The 18,471-nt window shown below is 40.1% G+C and overlaps 1 protein-coding gene across 11 annotated transcripts in view; it reads left to right on the top strand.

Moving 5' to 3' along the window:
• Positions 1-227: 227 nt before the first annotated feature.
• Positions 228-18,471, top strand: part of IL20RA (interleukin 20 receptor subunit alpha) — a 40,083-nt gene continuing 21,839 nt past the window's right edge. For 2 of the 11 annotated variants that reach the window (XM_037520457.2, XM_037520456.2), the window contains exon 1: positions 11,544-11,618. In XM_037520457.2, the coding sequence (XP_037376354.1) occupies positions 11,561-11,618 (58 nt within the window). In that variant the 5' untranslated portion in view covers positions 11,544-11,560. The other 9 variants (XM_037520466.2, XM_037520463.2, XM_037520462.2 and 6 more) reach the window with 9 other exon arrangements.

Here is an 18,471-nt window from a genome sequence, read left to right as displayed (position 1 = left end):
CTCTCTCTCTCACACACACACACACACACACACACACACACACACACAGCCCGCACCTCTGGCCTGTGCCCCAGTTCTTGTAAGCATAAATAAGTCTTAAAAAAAAAAAAAAGAAGAAAATGGGTTTTGTTGTTGTTGTTGTTGTTGTTGTTTTAAAGGAGTATTTGCCAGGCCTGAATACCAGAATCATTTTTCTATGGGCTCTGGTGCCTGAGGTTGAAGTTTTATCTGCTGTCATCACCTCGTTGGTAAGGCCATGGAAACAGACTTTCAGGACTGAAATCCCTATTGCCTTAGAAATCGCGGGAACCCTCCCCTCGCCCCGGGGCACCCAGCTCTCCACCCCAGGCGCCGGAGGGGTGCGGTTCCGGCACGCCTTCCCGAGCTCCCGTCTGCCAGGAGCGCCGGGCGCCGCCGGAGCTGGGGATCCTGGGCGCCCCGAGGCCGCCCCGCTGCACCCCGCGGCGCGAGGGGGCGCGCGACGCGACCGGCCGCCCGCGGAGATGTGACCCAGCCCCGCTGCCCATGGCGGTGCCCCCCACCCCCGCGAGGGCGGCCGCCGGAGGGTCCCCGGAGCCCGGCCCGCCGGCCCTGCTGCTGCTGCTGCTGCTGATCCTGGCCGCGCAGTTCAGACCCGCAGGTAGGTGGGTGGCGCCGGCGCGCAGCCGGGCCCGGGACGCCCAGGTGGCCGAGCGCGCCCCCCGACGCCCTCCAGCCGGCCCGCCGCGGGGGTTCGCTGGCTGCACGCGGAGCGGGCTCGCGGGGGGCCCTGCGCGCCAGCCCCCCGACTCTGTGCGGGAAACCGAGGGAGAAACTCCTCCCCGGCCGGTACCTGCTCAGGCTTGCGCACCTCCGCGGGTCACGGGGCGCGCATCTCAGCCCCCAGAGGCCTCGTCACCCTGGGGCGCTTTGGTGCGGACCCCCGAGCCCAGTAACTGGAACCAGCGCCCGGTGATGTCCGCCTCAGCAAACCCAAACTCCCTAGAGGTTCTGCTCCTAGGAAAGAGAGCTAGGAAAAGGCAGCGTTTCTTAAGATTCCGCTTTTCTGGGCATGCGATTTGTTCCTTTGCAATTGCAACCACAGACAGATTTGTGCTTTATGATTTTTCGGAAATAACAAAACTTTAAGGAATTCACGACATGAGACTGAAGGTTTTTGTTTTGTTGTTTTGTTTTTAAATTTAAACTTTCTGCCAGTTGGAATCCAGGCCACATTCCTTCCTTAACCGTGTTTTTGTTTTTTTTATTTTGCATTTAAGGTATATAAGAAAAAGAATTTTTTTTTAAGCAAGCTATCTGGGATTTTTTTTTTTTTAATTAAAAACAACTATGAAGTATCCCAGAATCCTGTGCATTGTACAGCCTTGGATCAGGCTGCTTCTTCGTTTTAACCCTGAATTGAACAATGGCAGGGATTGCAGGAAGAAAAAACTTGTGTAAGTTGACTACAGTCACAAAGATTTAAAACAAAAAGTGTACATATGAATCTCAGATTTTTGAACGAGAATTATTATACTCAAAAACGTATCTCTTCTAATTCTTAAACTTACCAGAAATTTTACTTATTTTGCCTTTTAATATTCCTGGATAAATTGAATGAGAAGAAATGAGAGTTGCCTGGATACCCTACACCTTCTTAATAGGATGTGATTTCTTTCTTGACAGATCAACCACCATAGCTGCTGACCATTGTAGGCTTTCTAAGAGTTTTCTGACATTGCCTCTCTTCCATGGGTGAATGCTTTTAATTTTTTGAACTTCTTAAGCAAAAAATCTGAAGTCACATGATTCTGTGTTTGAATCAGACGTTCGAGACCAAAATGCAAAGAGCAAGGATAAAAACTCAATGTAGCATCAATACTTTAGAAAATGTTTGATATTTAATTTCACATAAACTTTTGGGCCTCCCTGGTGGCGCAAGGGGTTAAGCATGGCACTATGAAGCAATCTGCAGCCTCGAATTCAATCCGGGGCTGTCCAGGGAGCAACCCATAGGGTGCAGTAGACCTCTCCTGTCTTGCCTGCCCGCTGCTCCCCTCAACAGTGTGTTTCAGTCAGTCTGCCTGTTCTGTTCCTCGCTCTGTCTCTGGTGAATCCACACACCCCCTGTCCCGTGCATCTCTGGCCTATACCCCAGCTCTTGTATGCATAAACAAATAAATCTTTAAAAAAATAATTTCCTATAAATCTCCCCTCTACTCTCTAAGCTCCCCAGACAAAAGTTTCACCAGGAAGTTTATCCATGACTTATCAATTCTGTTTTGTTGGCATAGTCCCATATCTTATTTCTCAGGAAAGATAAAGAACCATGGCCAGCATTATGGAAAGTCAGTGAGACAAAGTAAGAGAAGAAGACTTCCCAAGGTCATGTATCTCTTCTCCAGCCATTCAGAAACTTCCACTGCTCACAGAATCATTCTCAAGTCTCCCACAAGGCCTCAGGCTGACACTCCTCTAATCTCCAAATTTACCTCACACCATTTAATTCCTCTCCACTACTCTGTTTCCAATTCCTAGAGCAAACCATTTTTCATCTCAAGGACTTATACATGCAGAATTCTCCTCCCCAGCTTTGTCCCCAGCTAGCTCCTGCTCATACTAGACATCTCACCCCCCCAACAAGCCTCCTCCGAAAGGCCTTTCCTAAACCCCATGGAGGAAAAAATAGAGAGAGTTCATTATGTCTATGAGCAGAAGAACTTAACTTTAGTTTTAGAGCTTTCGTACTATAATCAAAACAATGAAGGTATTTGTTGAAATGTCTCCTTGATATAAATTCAGCAGTGCTGGATATTTTATTTTACTGAGGAGTTATTCCAGACACCGAAATGATTTCAGTGAAGTAATTGAATGTTTGCATTATTTTCCTTTTTAACTTATTTTGAACTAATTTGAGATTTCAAGAAAGGTTGCAGAAGTAGTAGAGTTCCCAAAAATACCTCACCCAGTTTCTCCCAAATTTAACACTTTTCAAAGCTATAAGAATATTCAGAACTGGGCTTCCCTGGTGGCACAGTGGGTTGTGTGCTGCCCTGTGAAGCTGTCTGCAGCCTCTGCAGCGCGGGTTCAATTCCCGGTCGGCCAGGGAGGAACCCACATGGCGCGGCAGACCTCTCCTGTCTTGCCCGCTGCTCCTCTCAGCAGTGTCTTCTGTCTGTGTGCCTGTTCTGTTCCCCACTCTGTCTCTGGGGAATTCTCTCACCCTCCCGCGCTTTCTGACCTATACCCCAGTTCTTGTATAAATAAATAAATCTTTAAAAAAATATTCAGAACTAGGACATGAATATTAGTATATAATCTAAATTATGGACCTCCTTTGAATTTCATCCATTTTTTCACTAATGCCCTTTTTCAGTGCCAGGATCCAATTCAGAACACTTTATTACATTTAATGTCGTGGCTCCTATGTTCCCTTCTCTCCATAGCCTCTCTTCACTTGTTGTTTCTTGTCTTTGGAGCGTAGCCATTCTCACAGGTGTGAGGTGCTATCTCATTGTTTTGATTCATATTTCCATAATAAGAGATGAACATCTTTTCATGTGCCTGTTGACCATTTATGTTCTCTTTGGACAAGTGTCTATACAGATCCTCTGATCACTTTTGATATTTTGTGTTTTTTTTTGTTGTTGTTGAGTTTTATGTGTTCTTTATATATTTTGGATATTAACCTCTCTTCAAATGTATGATTTGCAAATATCTTCTCCCATTTAGTAGGATGCCTGTTCTTTTTAATGATAGTGTCTTTTGCTGCACAGAAGCTTTTTGGTTTGATGTAGTCACCTTTTTGCTTTTGTTTCCCTTGCCATTGAAGTTGAGTCCCCAAAAACATCTTTTGGCTGATGTCAGGAAGCACATCACCTACGTTTTATTATATGTATTTTATGGTGTAAGGTCTTACATTCAAGTGACCTTCACACTTTTGAAGAGTTCTGACCTCTTCTTCCTTAAAATGTCCCTCAATTAGGATTTATTTGATGGTTCTCATGATTAGAATGTTATTTGTTTGGGTAAGAATATCACATGAATTGTGTTATCTTTCTCAGTGCATCATATAAAATGATTTAGAACATCAGTATTTCTTCTTACTGGTGGAAGATCTGGATAACTTGGTTAAGGTGGTGTTTGCAGGCCTTCTCCCTGTGTAGTTACTATTAACTAATAAATATACAATATAATATATTGACTAAAAAACATCTCATGGGAAGATACTTTGAAAATAATTTGGGTCCTCCCCCAAATCATAGCCCACTAATTTTAGTATTCATCAGTGTCTATTGACTATAATAATTCTTTTTTTTTTAAAGATTTATTTATTTATTCATTTATACAAGCACTGGGTACAGTCAGAAGCGTGGGAGGGTGAGAGGATTCACCAGAGCCAGAGCGGGGAACAGAACAGGCAGACTGACGAAATGCACTGCTGAGGGGAGCAGCGGGCGCAGCAGGAGAGGTCTGCACGCCATGTGGGACCCTCCTCCGGTGGCCGGGGAGCAGTCGGGGATCGAACCAGCGCTGCAGAGGCTGCCGGCAGCTTCACAGCCCAGCGCTCAACCGCTGCACCACCAGGGGAGACCCCGACTATAATAATTCTTAAGCCCAATAGTGATTTTTACTTTTTTTCCATGTAATTGAAATTATATTGCAAAGAAGAACTGCCCCTTCCCTTCTTATTTATTTATTCTATTGCTTGTATATATTAATATAGAATCATGAATATAGATTTTACTCTTTGAGTTATAATCCAATAGCATCTTTATTTACTTTGTTGCTTAAATTGTTCCTGCTTTACCATTTAAGCTCTTTAACTTTGGCTCCTTTGAACAAGCTTCATTCTCTCTGAACACTTCATTACTGTTTAGCACCACAAAATATTCCAGATTCATCTTGTATCTTCCCTTCTCCAGGCCTGGAATTACCACTTCTCCAAGCAGTTTTTACTCTTTCTACTAGAGAATGATCTTTAGAAATCAACATCTGAATACTGCGCATACTCATGGCTGCTGGAATGTTATTTTTAGGCTCTCAAGAGGCAGAACCAGAAATTATAAATTTGTATTCTAATCCAGTCATCCACACACATTTGTATCTCTGTATCTCTCTCTTGTATTAATTAAGGACAATTAGGTTACACCGATACCTCTAATCCTAATTCGACAGTACAGCGTTCATTCTGGTCTTTCTCTATCATTATTTGAAATTTCTTTCTCCAACAGTGAGAAACCTGGTGTAATCACTGTCCACGGTAAACATACACTTATTTGTTATATTCTAGTAGAAAGTTGTTTCAAAGTCTCTAACCCATGATCCAGGGAGAAGTACATTTTCTGACTAGATTATAGCATGTGAATAGTCATTTAGAACAGGTCTCCTGTCTCTTCTGGGCTTGTCATTGTGTGTGTCTGTGTGTGTGTGTGTGTAAGCTCTCAGGAAACACAGAATAGATATCCTTTGGCCAATACAGATTTGTCAGTAAGTTCTCCTCATACTTCTTGATGCTCAACATAGGCGTTTTTTTCATCTACACTCCTCAAAGTTCCATTCTGTACCACTACATCTGTGTTTTGATGTTTTGGGATATTTGGACAACTACATTTTCTTGTTAAAATACTTGTTAACAGTATCTCCATTTAAATTTCCTCCTTCCTAACCTTGTATGTATTTTCCCCCTCACATCAACCCTCATATCTTTACTTTCAGGTGAATTAGTAGCCCTTACATCATTCACTTTTCAATGAATTTTTCATTCATTTTTGAGGAAAGATACAAGCTAGCAACAGACACCTACTGTATTCATTTCCTAAGGCTGCCATAACAAATTACAAAGTGGGTGATTTAAAATAACATAAATTTACTGTTTCACAATTATAAATCAGAGACCTACTGCAGGGGAGGAGGGAGAGAGATTAGAGGGAGGGAGGGAGGAGCACAGGGGACTGAGGTGATGGTGCACGGGTGCATTGGGGAAGGAAACTCTACGGGGACTACACCCGAGGGGCTGGGGGGAAGCAAATATTGTTTAAAAATGAACAATGATGTAAAATATTTAAAAATTAATATATAAAAAAATTGTGATAACCAAGAAAAAACACTTACTGTCTCATATTTCTGGACGCTACAAGTATGAAATGAAGATGTTGGCAGGGTTGATTCCTTCTGAAAGCTGCGAGCTTCTGTTCCATGCTTCTCTGTAGCTTTGCATGGTCACTGGCCATCTGTAGCTTTTTTTTTTTTTTGGCTTGTTTACTCATCATTCCAACCCTCTGCCTTCACACTGTCTCGTCATATAATCTCCCTTCTGCATGTTTCTCTTTGTTTCCACATTTTCCCTTTTGAGATGAGCATATCATACTGAATTGCTGACCCTAGTGCCCTCTCTTTAACTTAATTACTCCAATAAAGACCATGTATCCAATTAAGGTCACTTCATAGAGTAGTGAAGCTTTTAGGATATCAATATGTTTCTTTGGAGGGATACAATGCAACTCATAAGTGCGCCATACCCTCAAAGAATTGTAGGGTAGTGTGTAGGATCTGTGGACTTGACTTCTAAACTAGAAAAAGGCTACCTTAGAGCCCCTCCCCAATATGTTCAATAATGTGTGCTCACTGCTAAAGGGAAACTTTTGCAGAAACTTTTGCCATGTCTGAAAGGCTCTCCTGAGAACATTGAGAGCACAGATGAGGATTTCTCTTCCACTTTCTACACCAGGAACAGCAGGAAGAGGCTACGTTGGGGGTGTAATAAAGATGGTGAAGCTTCACTTTCTTCAGATTCATTCTCCTCAGACCTCTAACACTCGCCTCTATTTCTCAGGGTCACTTTCACTGCAGAATCCTCACTCTTTTCTCACTTAAGACTATCTCCATAATTCCAACCCAGGCTTCCCTCCACTTAAGATTAAAATGTATATATTGCAAAAGGTTCTCAAGATGCTAAATTATCTACTAAATGCTCCTTTTATTTTAAAAATTGATTGGTGGTTTTTATTTTATTTTATTTTTAAATAAATTTTATTTTTATATTCCCCATTCTTATAGTTATTCATTTCCCTGGTCCCTTATTTAAGTTTTCTAGATTCCTGCTATGAGTGAGATTGGTGGTTTTTAAGTGGAAAATAGAATATCACATGCAGCTCAGGAACATGTAACTTAGGGAAATGAGAGAGATACTCCAGCTCATCACATTTAGCAAAAAAGAATTATCTTAGCCCCCCATGCATCCATTTTGCATTTTCAAGACTTAAAATATAACTTATAATATAACAATGTGATTTTTAAATAATCTTCCTTTGAGTGCTTTTTATTCATTAAATCATGCTTTTATTCAACATCATTCATATGTATCAGGAGGTGTTCTAAGCATTGAGGTGAACAAGAAAACAAAATCTCTTTCTTCATGAAAATTTAGTTTTCAGGGGTAGACAATTAAATGATTATATTGATGTACAAATGTCAGAATTGAGGAAAACAAGTTTTTTTGGAGGCACAGAACAAAGTAACTAATCTTAATCTAGTGGTCAGGCAAGGTTTCCTGTAAGTATGATCCTTTATACTAAAATTTAAGAGTTGATATTATATATAATCTATCTGTCTATCTATCTTTCCATCTAACTTATGTGATGCAGATGTGTTTTTAACACATCACATTCTCCCTACCTGAAGAAAAATGATGCATCAGAAAAGAAATGAGATGTCCAAGTAAATGTTTTACTATGAATTAATACTTCAGATAGTTTAGGAAAAGCCATATAATTTCAATAGTCATAGCTAAGCTGCCATCCATATTACATTAGCTAATTGTAATTCAAATCTTTTTGCTTGAAGTATTAACAAAAAAATAAGGCTAAATCCTGCTCTAAGCATATTTTACCTCTAAATTACCAAGTAGTTAATATTCCTTTTTCACAACTCCATTTCTTTCTTACAAAACTAAGAGTTTACAAAAACCTAGCAACAAATAACAAAATCCCGTGGATGGGATGCTTTTTTTGAAGATGCTATCACCACATGGATAGGAGTAAGGAGCTTTGTGGCTATAGAATAGTCTGACCTCGGTGTAATTGGGAACCTCAACAGGTCCCTGTGGTCTGTGGCTCTTAGCAATACTGAGCTAAATCACAAAACAATTATTAAAAGGAACAAATGTTATGACTGTGGTATTCTAAGACTGGGCTGGTGTCCCCAGTGCTATTTCCCTCCTCCTGAATCAACATAGTCCTTTGAAGACTCTACATTCATGAGCAAGAGTAAAGGGAATGATTGATCCATTCCCCATGTTGTTCCTGGAGAAGTTCCAATGTTGTCATTGCAGCAGTGTCTCCAACTCTTCTGTGGGTGGCCTCTTCATTGTTGCTCTGCTTTCCTCCTCACTACTCTGTTTTGTTTTGTTTTTTAACATATGCATGGTAGGGTAAGAGCCTCAAAGAGCTAGTCTTCAGTAGACCAATGCAACAGGGAGCACTTCTGTTCATTTCATTGCATTTAGTTACACAACTTTATCAAGGAATAGTTCTTTTTTTACTCTGTGTTAAGATTATAATTATGAATTAAATATCCTTAAAGATAAATAGCTATTCAAATTTTTTTAAACATTCTTTTTTTATTTTTTCACAATATAGGATTTCTCCCCTCAGATGTGGTCACCATAGTTTTCCCACCACCAAAGTGCCCACAGTCCTCCACCACCCTCCCTGGTGCTCTCTCCTGCCCTGTTCTCTGCCATTCTCCTCTCTTCTACCCTTGTCCCCTTCCCTCCTGAGTGTCTCAGATCAGCTTTCAGTCAGGGTCTGATCAGTTAGATCAGTCTTTGTCTGATCCTAGGTGTGGTTTCTCTAGATTCCACATGTAAGTGAAACCATCTAATATTTATTTTTATCCTTCTGACTTATTTTAATAGGCATAATCCCTTCTGGCTCCATCCATGTTGCTGCAAAATGCGTGAGTTTGTCTTTTTTGGTGGCTGAGTAGTATTCCATTGTGTACCACATCTTCTTGATCTACTCATCTTTTCTGGGGCATTTAGGTTTCAAGGCATATTTCAACCCAGAAGAGGTGTGATCCTAGTCCTTGTCACCCTCAAAAACATTGAAGTATCTATCTGTCACTCTATGAGAGAGTTAACATACTGAAAATACCCAACGTTTCTGAGTGTTGGTAATGGCTACTGTATTCTGTCTTCAGGTTGTTCCACTGGAAAGTCTGAGATCAACCTCACTTTATCTCAGGAAATAAACATAAATACTATTAATTATGTCCAAATATCCACTCAATATATGTCTCCAGATTTTCAATAAAAATTATTTTAAGGCACTCATTTTTTCTATTAATTTTTCTCACATTTTAATCTGAAATTGATTAGATTTTCTCTTGGAAAAGTCCAAGTGATAGAAGCATTACTGCAAGAATTGCATTGCTGGGCCTCCCCAGTGGTGCAGCGGGTTGAGAGCTGTGCTGTGAAGCTGTCTGCAGCCTCTGCAGCGCGGGTTCGATTCCCGGCCGGCCAGGGAGAAACCCACATGGCGTGGCAGAGCTCTCCTGCCTCGCCCACTGCTCCCCTCAGCAGTGTCTTCGGTCTGTCTTCCTTTTCTGCTCCCCACTCTCTCTGGTGAATTCTCTTACCCTCCCACACCTTTGACCTGTACTCCAGTTCTTGTATAAATAAATAAATCTTTAAAAAAAAAAAAGAATTGCATTGCTTCTGTGAGGATCAAAAGAAGTACCAGTTGTGAAAATGATTCAAGAAAAAAAAATGGAAGGTGTATGTTCATATTTAATAAATACTTATTAATTCAATTTGCAGCTCTCAATAACTCAGCGCTCCAAAATGGTTTATGTTTGACTCATTTCTTTTATCGTTTCCTTTCTGAGGCAGGTTTTCAAGTAAAGGAGACTAACCTACATTCAAATATCCTTTTCCACAGTTACTTAATTATTATCAATCAAGGCACTCTGAAGATCACAAAATGTAAAGAAAACCAAGTCCCCAACCTCAAAAAACTATTTTCTGAAATGACAGAAAGTAGTGGGACTGGTTTTCTAACACATAGTGGAGCTTATGATGAACTTATGATGGCATCTTCACATAGGCATTTTAGAAGACTGCACAAATATCCCACAGCAGTGTATTTTTTAAACTGCCCCCCCCTTTTTTTTTGTCATTAGATTTCCAGGTAGATCTTGGCATACCTGGATCAAAATAGCCCACTAAGTGGCAAGTCTTTATCTTGAAGGTATGGATTTGATTTTCAAAAACAGTTTGAAAGCCACTTCCAACTTGGGTAATCAAGCTGGAAAATGCTATGCTGAGCCAAAACATGGTGTAACTATAAAAATAATGAGATGGAATTTTTTGCATGCATATAAACTACCTCTGAAGAGCATTGTAGTTGCAAGAAAGCATGCCTCAAGTGCATGAGCTGAGAGCAGTACTGTGGGGCAATCACAGACCCTCTTAAGAGAACTAGTTGGAAAGTCCATTCTTGCTTTGATGGGTTAATTCCAACATATTTATTTTAAAAGGTAGTCTCTAAAGTCCTACTTGTTATCTAGTACCAACAGCAAAATCATGTTCAAAAACATGTTTAAACACATAGATTTGCCTAGTGAGGTGTGGCCATGAAGAAATAACACTGCTTTTTCTGTATGGTGTATGCGTCACTCCATATAATGGGGAACACACCTGGCAGGGGTGGCCTGTGCTGATGGATTGTGGCTCAGCTTCAGAAAAGATCTGTCCCATGTGTCTCTGTTCGTTGCTGCATCCTAGTGCCTATCAGTTGTTGTTTTTTTTCTAGTACACAGTAGGTACCCAGTTAACTATTTGTTGATAGATACAAATATATATTATTCTGTCTGGAAAAATTATAATGAAGATCGAACTACCTGAGTTTACCTTATTGAATTTCTTATATCCTCTATAGAAGTAATCATCTGTAATGTATAAAATGAATTATCATGTAATCCCTTCATTCCAGCATACTCTTCTTTGGAAGAGTATTACCTAATGGTGGTAAGAGAGGGTCCTAGAAGCGAGGGTCCTGTCATAGTCAGAATATTTGGGCTTGAGCATCTTGTAGATGGTTGAATAACCACAGACAACTCATTCAGCCTCTCTGGCCTTTTTCAACTCAGCTGTAAGATGGGGATAATCCTGGAGGACAATACGGAGCTTATAACTGTTGATCTCTTTGTCCCAAGCACTGTTTTAGTAAATCTCTCTGTAAAAACAAAAAACAAAACGAAGCAAAAACCTTATATAATTGCCCCAACAAGCCTATCAGGCAGATAGTATTGTTCTATTTTACAGGTGAGAAAACTGAGGCCACTCAGGTTAAGTAACTTAAGGGCATAAAGCTAGTAAATGGTACAGCTGGGAGTGGAATCCAGTGTGACTCTAGAACTCTTGTTCTTAGAACTTCTGCCTGATCTGTTCACATAAACAATTATTAGGCACCAATAAGATAGGATAGAGGCAGTGCCTGTATTATCATAGAGAGACTGAAGCAGCCCCCACATACAGCAGTGAGTGAGTAATGATCGTGGGAATCGTGGGTAAGGGAAGATGATGAAGTTCATAGGAATTAATGTTAACACCAAACCATGCTCTCGCCTTTTTAGGAGTAGGTATCTTTTTTCGTGGGTGAATAGTTCCGTAATCGTATTTTAAGTGCTATATAGAAGACTTAATTTTTAAGAGCACTTACTATAAAATTGAAGGGACAGAGAAAAGTTAATAATTTTCAAAAGAAATATGTAATTTATAACTTGAGACAAAGGAAAGTATGCCCTTCCTATCCATATGGTGAAGTTAGAACAATACATGACATAATTTGGTAGTGGTAAGGATGTAGTTATTTATAACTTCTGCTTCCTGTAATTGATCAATCTGTGGTGCTTTTGTATGTCGACCCTTTTTAACCTCAATCCCCACAATTGAAAACTCATTCAAGAGTTTTCTGACGAATGTATTAAGGTATTCATGTGGAAACCATGCGTCACCCTGTTAAATAGCTCAAGTGAGAGTAAGGAAACAGACATGTGGATGGAGGAAGGAGGGGTCTTTTACAAACTCAAAAGATACATATGGGGAGTGCACCAAAATTGTTAAGGTGTAAAACACAGCAGCACAATTGTGGATATTAGAAATAAGATGGCATTGCTGGTGAATATAGTGCATTTGGCAGAATCACAAAAAGAAAGACCAGACCAGCCGATGAGAGCTTATGTGCTAAACTGAAGTTCCAGAAATAAAGCTGGGTGCCAATCCATTTGCTGTATGATTTGGGGTGTGAGATCAGAGGACTATCAGAAAACAGAGCTGTACTTTGAGGCCATTCATCTATGTGAACGAAGTGCTTTTGTTACACATAAATTGGCACATGATTCCTGATATCAATGTGGGTGTGACATATTTTCTCTTTGGTGATAATTAAATGATCTTATCAGTGCTATCTATCAAGTTAGAAAAATGACTTGTCTCAATTGGAATATTTATTCAGGAGTGTCTTTCTTTCATGTTTTCCAAACATGAAACAAACATAGAGCCTAGAAATCACAAAAAAAAATTTGCTATTAAATTTTTTGAAAATGTGGTTATTTCTTTTTGTTTGTTTTATATTGATTTTTTGTTTTTTTTTTTACATCATAGTTCATTTTTAAACAATATTTGCTTCCCCACAACCCCCTCAGGTGCTGTCCCTGTAGAGTTTCCCTCATCAGTGCACCCCGTGCACCATCACCTCAGTCCCCTGTGCTCCTCCCTCCCTCCCTCTGATCCCCCTCCCTCCTCCTCCCCTATAGTCTCTGATTTATAATTGTCTGTTTTTGCTTTGTTGTGTTTTGTACTGTTATTGTTTTTTTTACACTGATGTCCTTTTTGTTTCCCCTATATTCCTGCTATAAGTGAAACTGGTCCAACACTATGGAAAGCTGTCTGGAGGTTCCTCAGTCTACTAAAAATGGAGCTACCCTATGACCCGGCAATTCCACTCCTAGGGATCTACCCAAAGGACACAAAAACATTGATTCAAAAGAACACGTGTGCCTCTGTTTATTGTAGCACTATTTATAACAGATAAAACCTGGAAACAACCCAAATGCCCAAAAATAGATGACTGGATCAAGAAGATGTGGTATATATACACAATGGAATATTATTCAGTAATCAAAAAAGATAAACTCATGCCATTCACAGCAATGTGGAAACTAGAAGGAATTATGCTCAGTGAAATAAGACAGAAGGAAAATGTGGTATTTCTCCTTTAAAAAAAGTGCTAATTCTAGGGCTCCCTGGTGGCACAAGGGGTTAAGCACAGCACTATGAAGCTATACACAGCCTCTGCAGTATGAGTTGGATCCCCAGGCCAGCTAGGGAGGAACCCACATGGCGTAGCAGACCTCTCTTGTCTCGCCTGTTGCTCCCCTCAGCAGTGTATTTCAGTCATTCTGCCTGTTCTTCTCCCCACTCTGTCTCTGGTGAATCTTCTCACTCCCTGCACCTCTGGCCTGTACCCCAGTTCTTATATGCAAAAATAAATAATTCTTTAAAAAAAGTGCTAATTCTATTTTTATCACTCCTTTGCATCCTCAAGACAGATAAAAGGCAAATATTCCTTGATAAATCCTCACCTGTTAATTTAGCTTTCATATCATAGCCACTCTCTTACCCATGAGACTTTACAGCTGTGCATCATGAGAAAAAGCTGCTGCTTTACTATGAAAATACAGCTCTGCGCTGCCCCCCGCCGCCCCCCCACCCCCGCCCCCCATCCATTTGTCCACAGCCCACATCTCAGTGCAAGCTCAGCATTCCTTTCAAGGGCTGCAGGAATTATGACCTTACTGGTCTTTCCAGTTCTACTGTTGCTTCCATCCAGTCTTTTCTCCCTTAGTAAAGTAATCCATTTGAAATATAAACAGGCTCATGGCTACCCTTACTTAAAAGGCTACAATACTTTAAAATGAATTTCAAATATAATACAGATTCTCTCCAGGGTTTACTAGACTGGGAAATCTAGCCCCTTTGTATTCTTCAATTTTTTCTCAGCCAGTCTCCACTTTCTTGGTTTTTTCCAGCACACAGATCTTTATTATTATTATTATTAAATTTTTTACATCATTGTTCTTTTTTAAACAATATTTGCTTCCCCTTACCCCCTCAGGTGTAGTCCCCATAGAGTTTCCTTCACCAATACACCCGGTGCACCATCACCTCAGTCCCCTGGCTCCTCCCTCCCCTTTCCTCCCCTACAATATGTTTCTGATTTATAATTGTCCATTTTTGCTTTGTTGTGTTTTGTACTGCTACTATTTTTTTTATACTTATGTCTTATTTAGTTTCCCTATATTCCTGCTGTAAGTGAAGCCATCCAATATTTTTCTTTTTCCTTCTGGCTTATTTCACTGAGCATAATTCCTTCTAGTTCCATCCATGTTGCTGTGAATGGCATTAATTTATATTTTTTGATTGCTGAATAATATTTCATTGTGTATATGTACCACATCTTCTTGATCCAGTCATCTATTTTTGGGCATTTGGGTTGTTTCCAGGTTTTACCTATTGTAAATAGTGCTGCAATAAACATAGGTGTACAGGTGCTCTTTTGAATCACTGTTTTTGTGTCCTTTGGGTAGATCCCTAGGAGTGGAATGGCCGGGTCATATGGTAGCTCCATTTTTAGTAGACTGAGGAACCTCCAGACAGCTTTCCATAGTGGTTGAACCAGTTTGCACTCCCACCAGCAATGTAGGAGAGTTCCTTTTTCACCACTTCCTCGCCAACATTTGTTGTTGCTTGTTTTTTTGATATGTGCCATTCTTACTGGTGTAAGGTGGTATCTCATTGTGGTTTTGATTTGCATTTCCCTGATTATAAAGGATGTTGAACATTTTTTCATATGTCTGTTGGCCATTTGCATTTCCTCTTTGAAGAAGTGTCCTTTAATTTTTTCTGCCCATTTCTTGACTGGATTGTTTATTTTGTTTTTGTTGAGTTCTTTGTATATCTTTGTGATCAGTCTCTTATCAGTTGAATGGAGTGCAAAGATTTTTTTTCCCAATCAGTGGGGTGTCTGTCTGTTTTGGTTAATGTCTGTTTTGCTGTGCAGAAGCTTTTCAGTTTGATGTAATCGCAGGTGTTTATCATTTCCTTGACTATCTTTGCTTTGGGTGATGAGTCTTTTTTTTTTTATAATTTTTTTAAAGATTTATTTATTTATTTTATACAAGAACCGGGGTACAGGCCAGATGCGTGGGAGGGTGACAGGATTCACCAGAGACAGAACAGGCAGACTGACGAAATACACTGCTGAGGGGAGCAGCGGACGAGACAGGAGAGGTCTGCTGAGCCATGTGGGACCCTCGCCGGCAGGATGGTATCAAACCCGTGCTTCAGAGGCTGCGGACAGCTTCATAATGTTGCACTCAACTGCCTGCGCCACCACGGGAGGCCCCAGGTGATGAGTCTTTAAAGATGTTATTGCAATATATGTCTTGTAGTGTTTTACCTATATTTTCTTCTATAAATTTTATGGTTTCAGGTCTTATGTCCAGTTCTTTTATCCATTTTGAGTTGATTTTTGTGCACTGTGAGAGGTAGTGGTCTAATTTCATTTTTTTGCATGTGGTGGTCCAGTTTTCCCAGCACCATTTATTGAACAAACTGTCCGTGTTCCATTGCATGTTCTTTGCTCCTTTGTCAAAGATCAGTTGTCCATATAAGTGTGGTTTTATTTCTGGGCTTTCTATTTGGTTCCATTGGTCTGCACACATATCTTTTGATAGTTTCAAGGACACTTTTTTAGAAGGCATCTTTTCTTTCTCAGGGGCTTGTACTTGCAGCACTGTCTTTTCACCCCATATCTAACTCCTATCTGATTAGGTTCTGTGACCCACTCACCCCTTATTCCCTTTTCATAGCCTGATCACCAAATCTGCCAGTGCATATTTAATTACTGTTTTACTTGTGAATGCTGTCTCTCTTCTGGTAGACTGGGAATTAGAGAAAGGTAGGAATAGATCTTCCTATTCACCTTTAGATAGCCACATAGTGGGCACCTCTACTAGTTACCTGGAACCGCCAGAAGGAAGCACCATGAAATGACTAGCTTAAAGATGCAGAAATTTACTCCCTTACAGTTCTTAAAGCTGGAAGTGGGCAAGTCAGGGCTGGTTGGGCCACACCCCCTCTGAAGCCTCTGGAGAAGGCTCCTTCCTTGGGTCTTCTAGCTTCGTGTGTCCCAGGCACTCCTAGACGTGTGCATGCCTCACCAATTCTCCACCTCCAAATGACATTCTCACCATGTCATTGTGTCTTCAAAGGGCTGTGATTTATAAGGACATCAGTCATAAGAACATCAGTCTTAGCCCAACCCTACTCTGGTATGGCTTCATCTTAACTAATGCAACAACCCTGTTTCCAAATAAGGTCAGATTCTGAGGTAATGGGATTAGGACATCAATAATGTCAGTTTTGGGAGACACAGCAGCACCCAGAAAATACTAGTTGAATCAATAGGTTGACTCTTGAACCGATGTTTCTCATCAATGCAGGAGGGAATGACTGTAGTGTAATCTATATGGAGATGGAGTTGAAAGGCCAAGGCCAAACTGTAATTCTACATCCTTAAGTTTTACTGTGGGTTTAAAGTGACAGATGTCCTGTGCTCAGCAACTAAGAAGATACCACAATAAACTCTGTCTTCTCAGAATCCCTTGCTTCTTAAGTTTCCATACATTATCTGGGCAATGTGTTAAAGAAGTAGAGTTCCTACTTGTATTTTCTAGAATCAGATATAGGCAGAAAGAAAGGAAATATTCTGGTAGAAGAAGGAAAGAAAAGGCTTCTGCTGCAAGATGTGGTGGGATTAAAAAAATGCTTACTAAATGAATAGCTAATACATTAATTGTTTCATGTATTAATACCTTATAATATGTGTTTTCCCATGTCTTACCTTGTCTTTGTTTGAATTCAACTAAGAATTACTTTGCTAAAGTGGCAGGTGAGAGAGGAGGTTAAGAGTACGGAATCTCAGACCATCTCCTCTTCTTACAAGCTGTGTGAATTTGTGTCGCTTACCTAACTTCTCTGTGCCTCAGTTTCCTCATCTGTGTAATTGAGATGATTGACATTGGGGCTGTTGTGAGGATTGAATGATTTGGTTTTTATAAAAACCATAGAATAATGTTGGCTGCATGGTATGCTAAATGTTAACTGTTTTTTAGTATATAATGGCCAATTTGTCATCATCAACTAAATGCCAATATATAAAGGTTTTTACAATATTTATTAGGTTTTTAAGTCATGCAAATTGAGTTTTATTCACATACTGTATTTACAATTAAATAGAATCTCTTAGCCTGTCACAAATAGTTCCCAGTTTCAACATTATTTTTAATCACACCAAAAGACCTCTCGTGTCCTACTAAAGATGGAACTAATCCAAGGGAGCAAGCAGTCCTTATAATTCTTCTTTGTAGAAAGGTTCTAGTAAAAATCATCTATTCCTATCAGAGAAAGACAAATTTCAAAACCCTATTAATTAATAAAAGTTATAAATGGTACAGACAAATTTTACAACCAACTCCTAACAATTAATAAATATTCACTTCTGGATATAAAATTTCAAAAACCAGAGCGACAAGATGTCTAGAAAGAAGACTACCTGGTCTAATTTGCTGCAATTTTGAAAATGATTCAGAAACTAGCAGGTCATGCCATAATAAAGTTTTGTATTCTGGGGAGATAGGCGAGTACCACGATGTGATCTCCTTTATCATGATAGGGCCATCCCACAATAATACTTTGATTTATTGACAAGAGGATAATCCAAAACTGATATTTTTTCTGCATATGCAATCAAAATGATAATGTCAATCCAAATGAAGCCTCTACAAAAATAGTTAAATATTCTTTCCCCAAAATAGTGTTCAGAAAACAGCAACATCCATTTTCAAGGTGCTTACAACTCTGAATCCGTCACTAAGTATCTCTTAAACAGTCCAAAAAGTTGTAATCATCATTGCTATTAAAAGCTAATAGGTTATTGGGCCTCCCCGGTGGCACAGCGGTTGAGCGCTGGGTTGCAAAGCTGCCTGTGGCCTCTACGGCGCTGGTTCGATCCCCGGCTGCTCCCCGGCCTCCGGGGGAGGGTCCCACATGGCGCGCAGACCTCTCCTGCCGCCCGCTGCTCCCCTCAGCAGTGTACCTCGGTCCCTCTGCCTGCTCTGCTCCCCGCTCTGGCTCTGGTGAATTCTCTCACCCTCCCGCGCTTCTGACTGTACCCAGTGCTTGTATAAACAAAACAAACAAACAAATAAAATAAATAAATAAATAAATAAATAAATAAAAAACATGCCTCTATAAAAAAAAAAGATTTAAAAGCTAATAGGTTATTAATCTTGTTTACTAAAAGGCTAATTCATTTCCAGACTTCTCGTATTTTTAATTTTCCTCATAAAAATAAAATCAAGCTA

The sequence above is a fragment of the Talpa occidentalis genome, unplaced genomic scaffold, assembly GCF_014898055.3.
Source record: "Talpa occidentalis isolate TD23 unplaced genomic scaffold, MPIMG_talOcc4v2.1 talOcc4.2, whole genome shotgun sequence".
Taxonomy (NCBI): Eukaryota; Metazoa; Chordata; class Mammalia; order Eulipotyphla; family Talpidae; genus Talpa; species Talpa occidentalis.
Note: the sequence above shows the minus strand (reverse complement) of the source record. Positions and strands in the feature narration are given on the sequence as shown.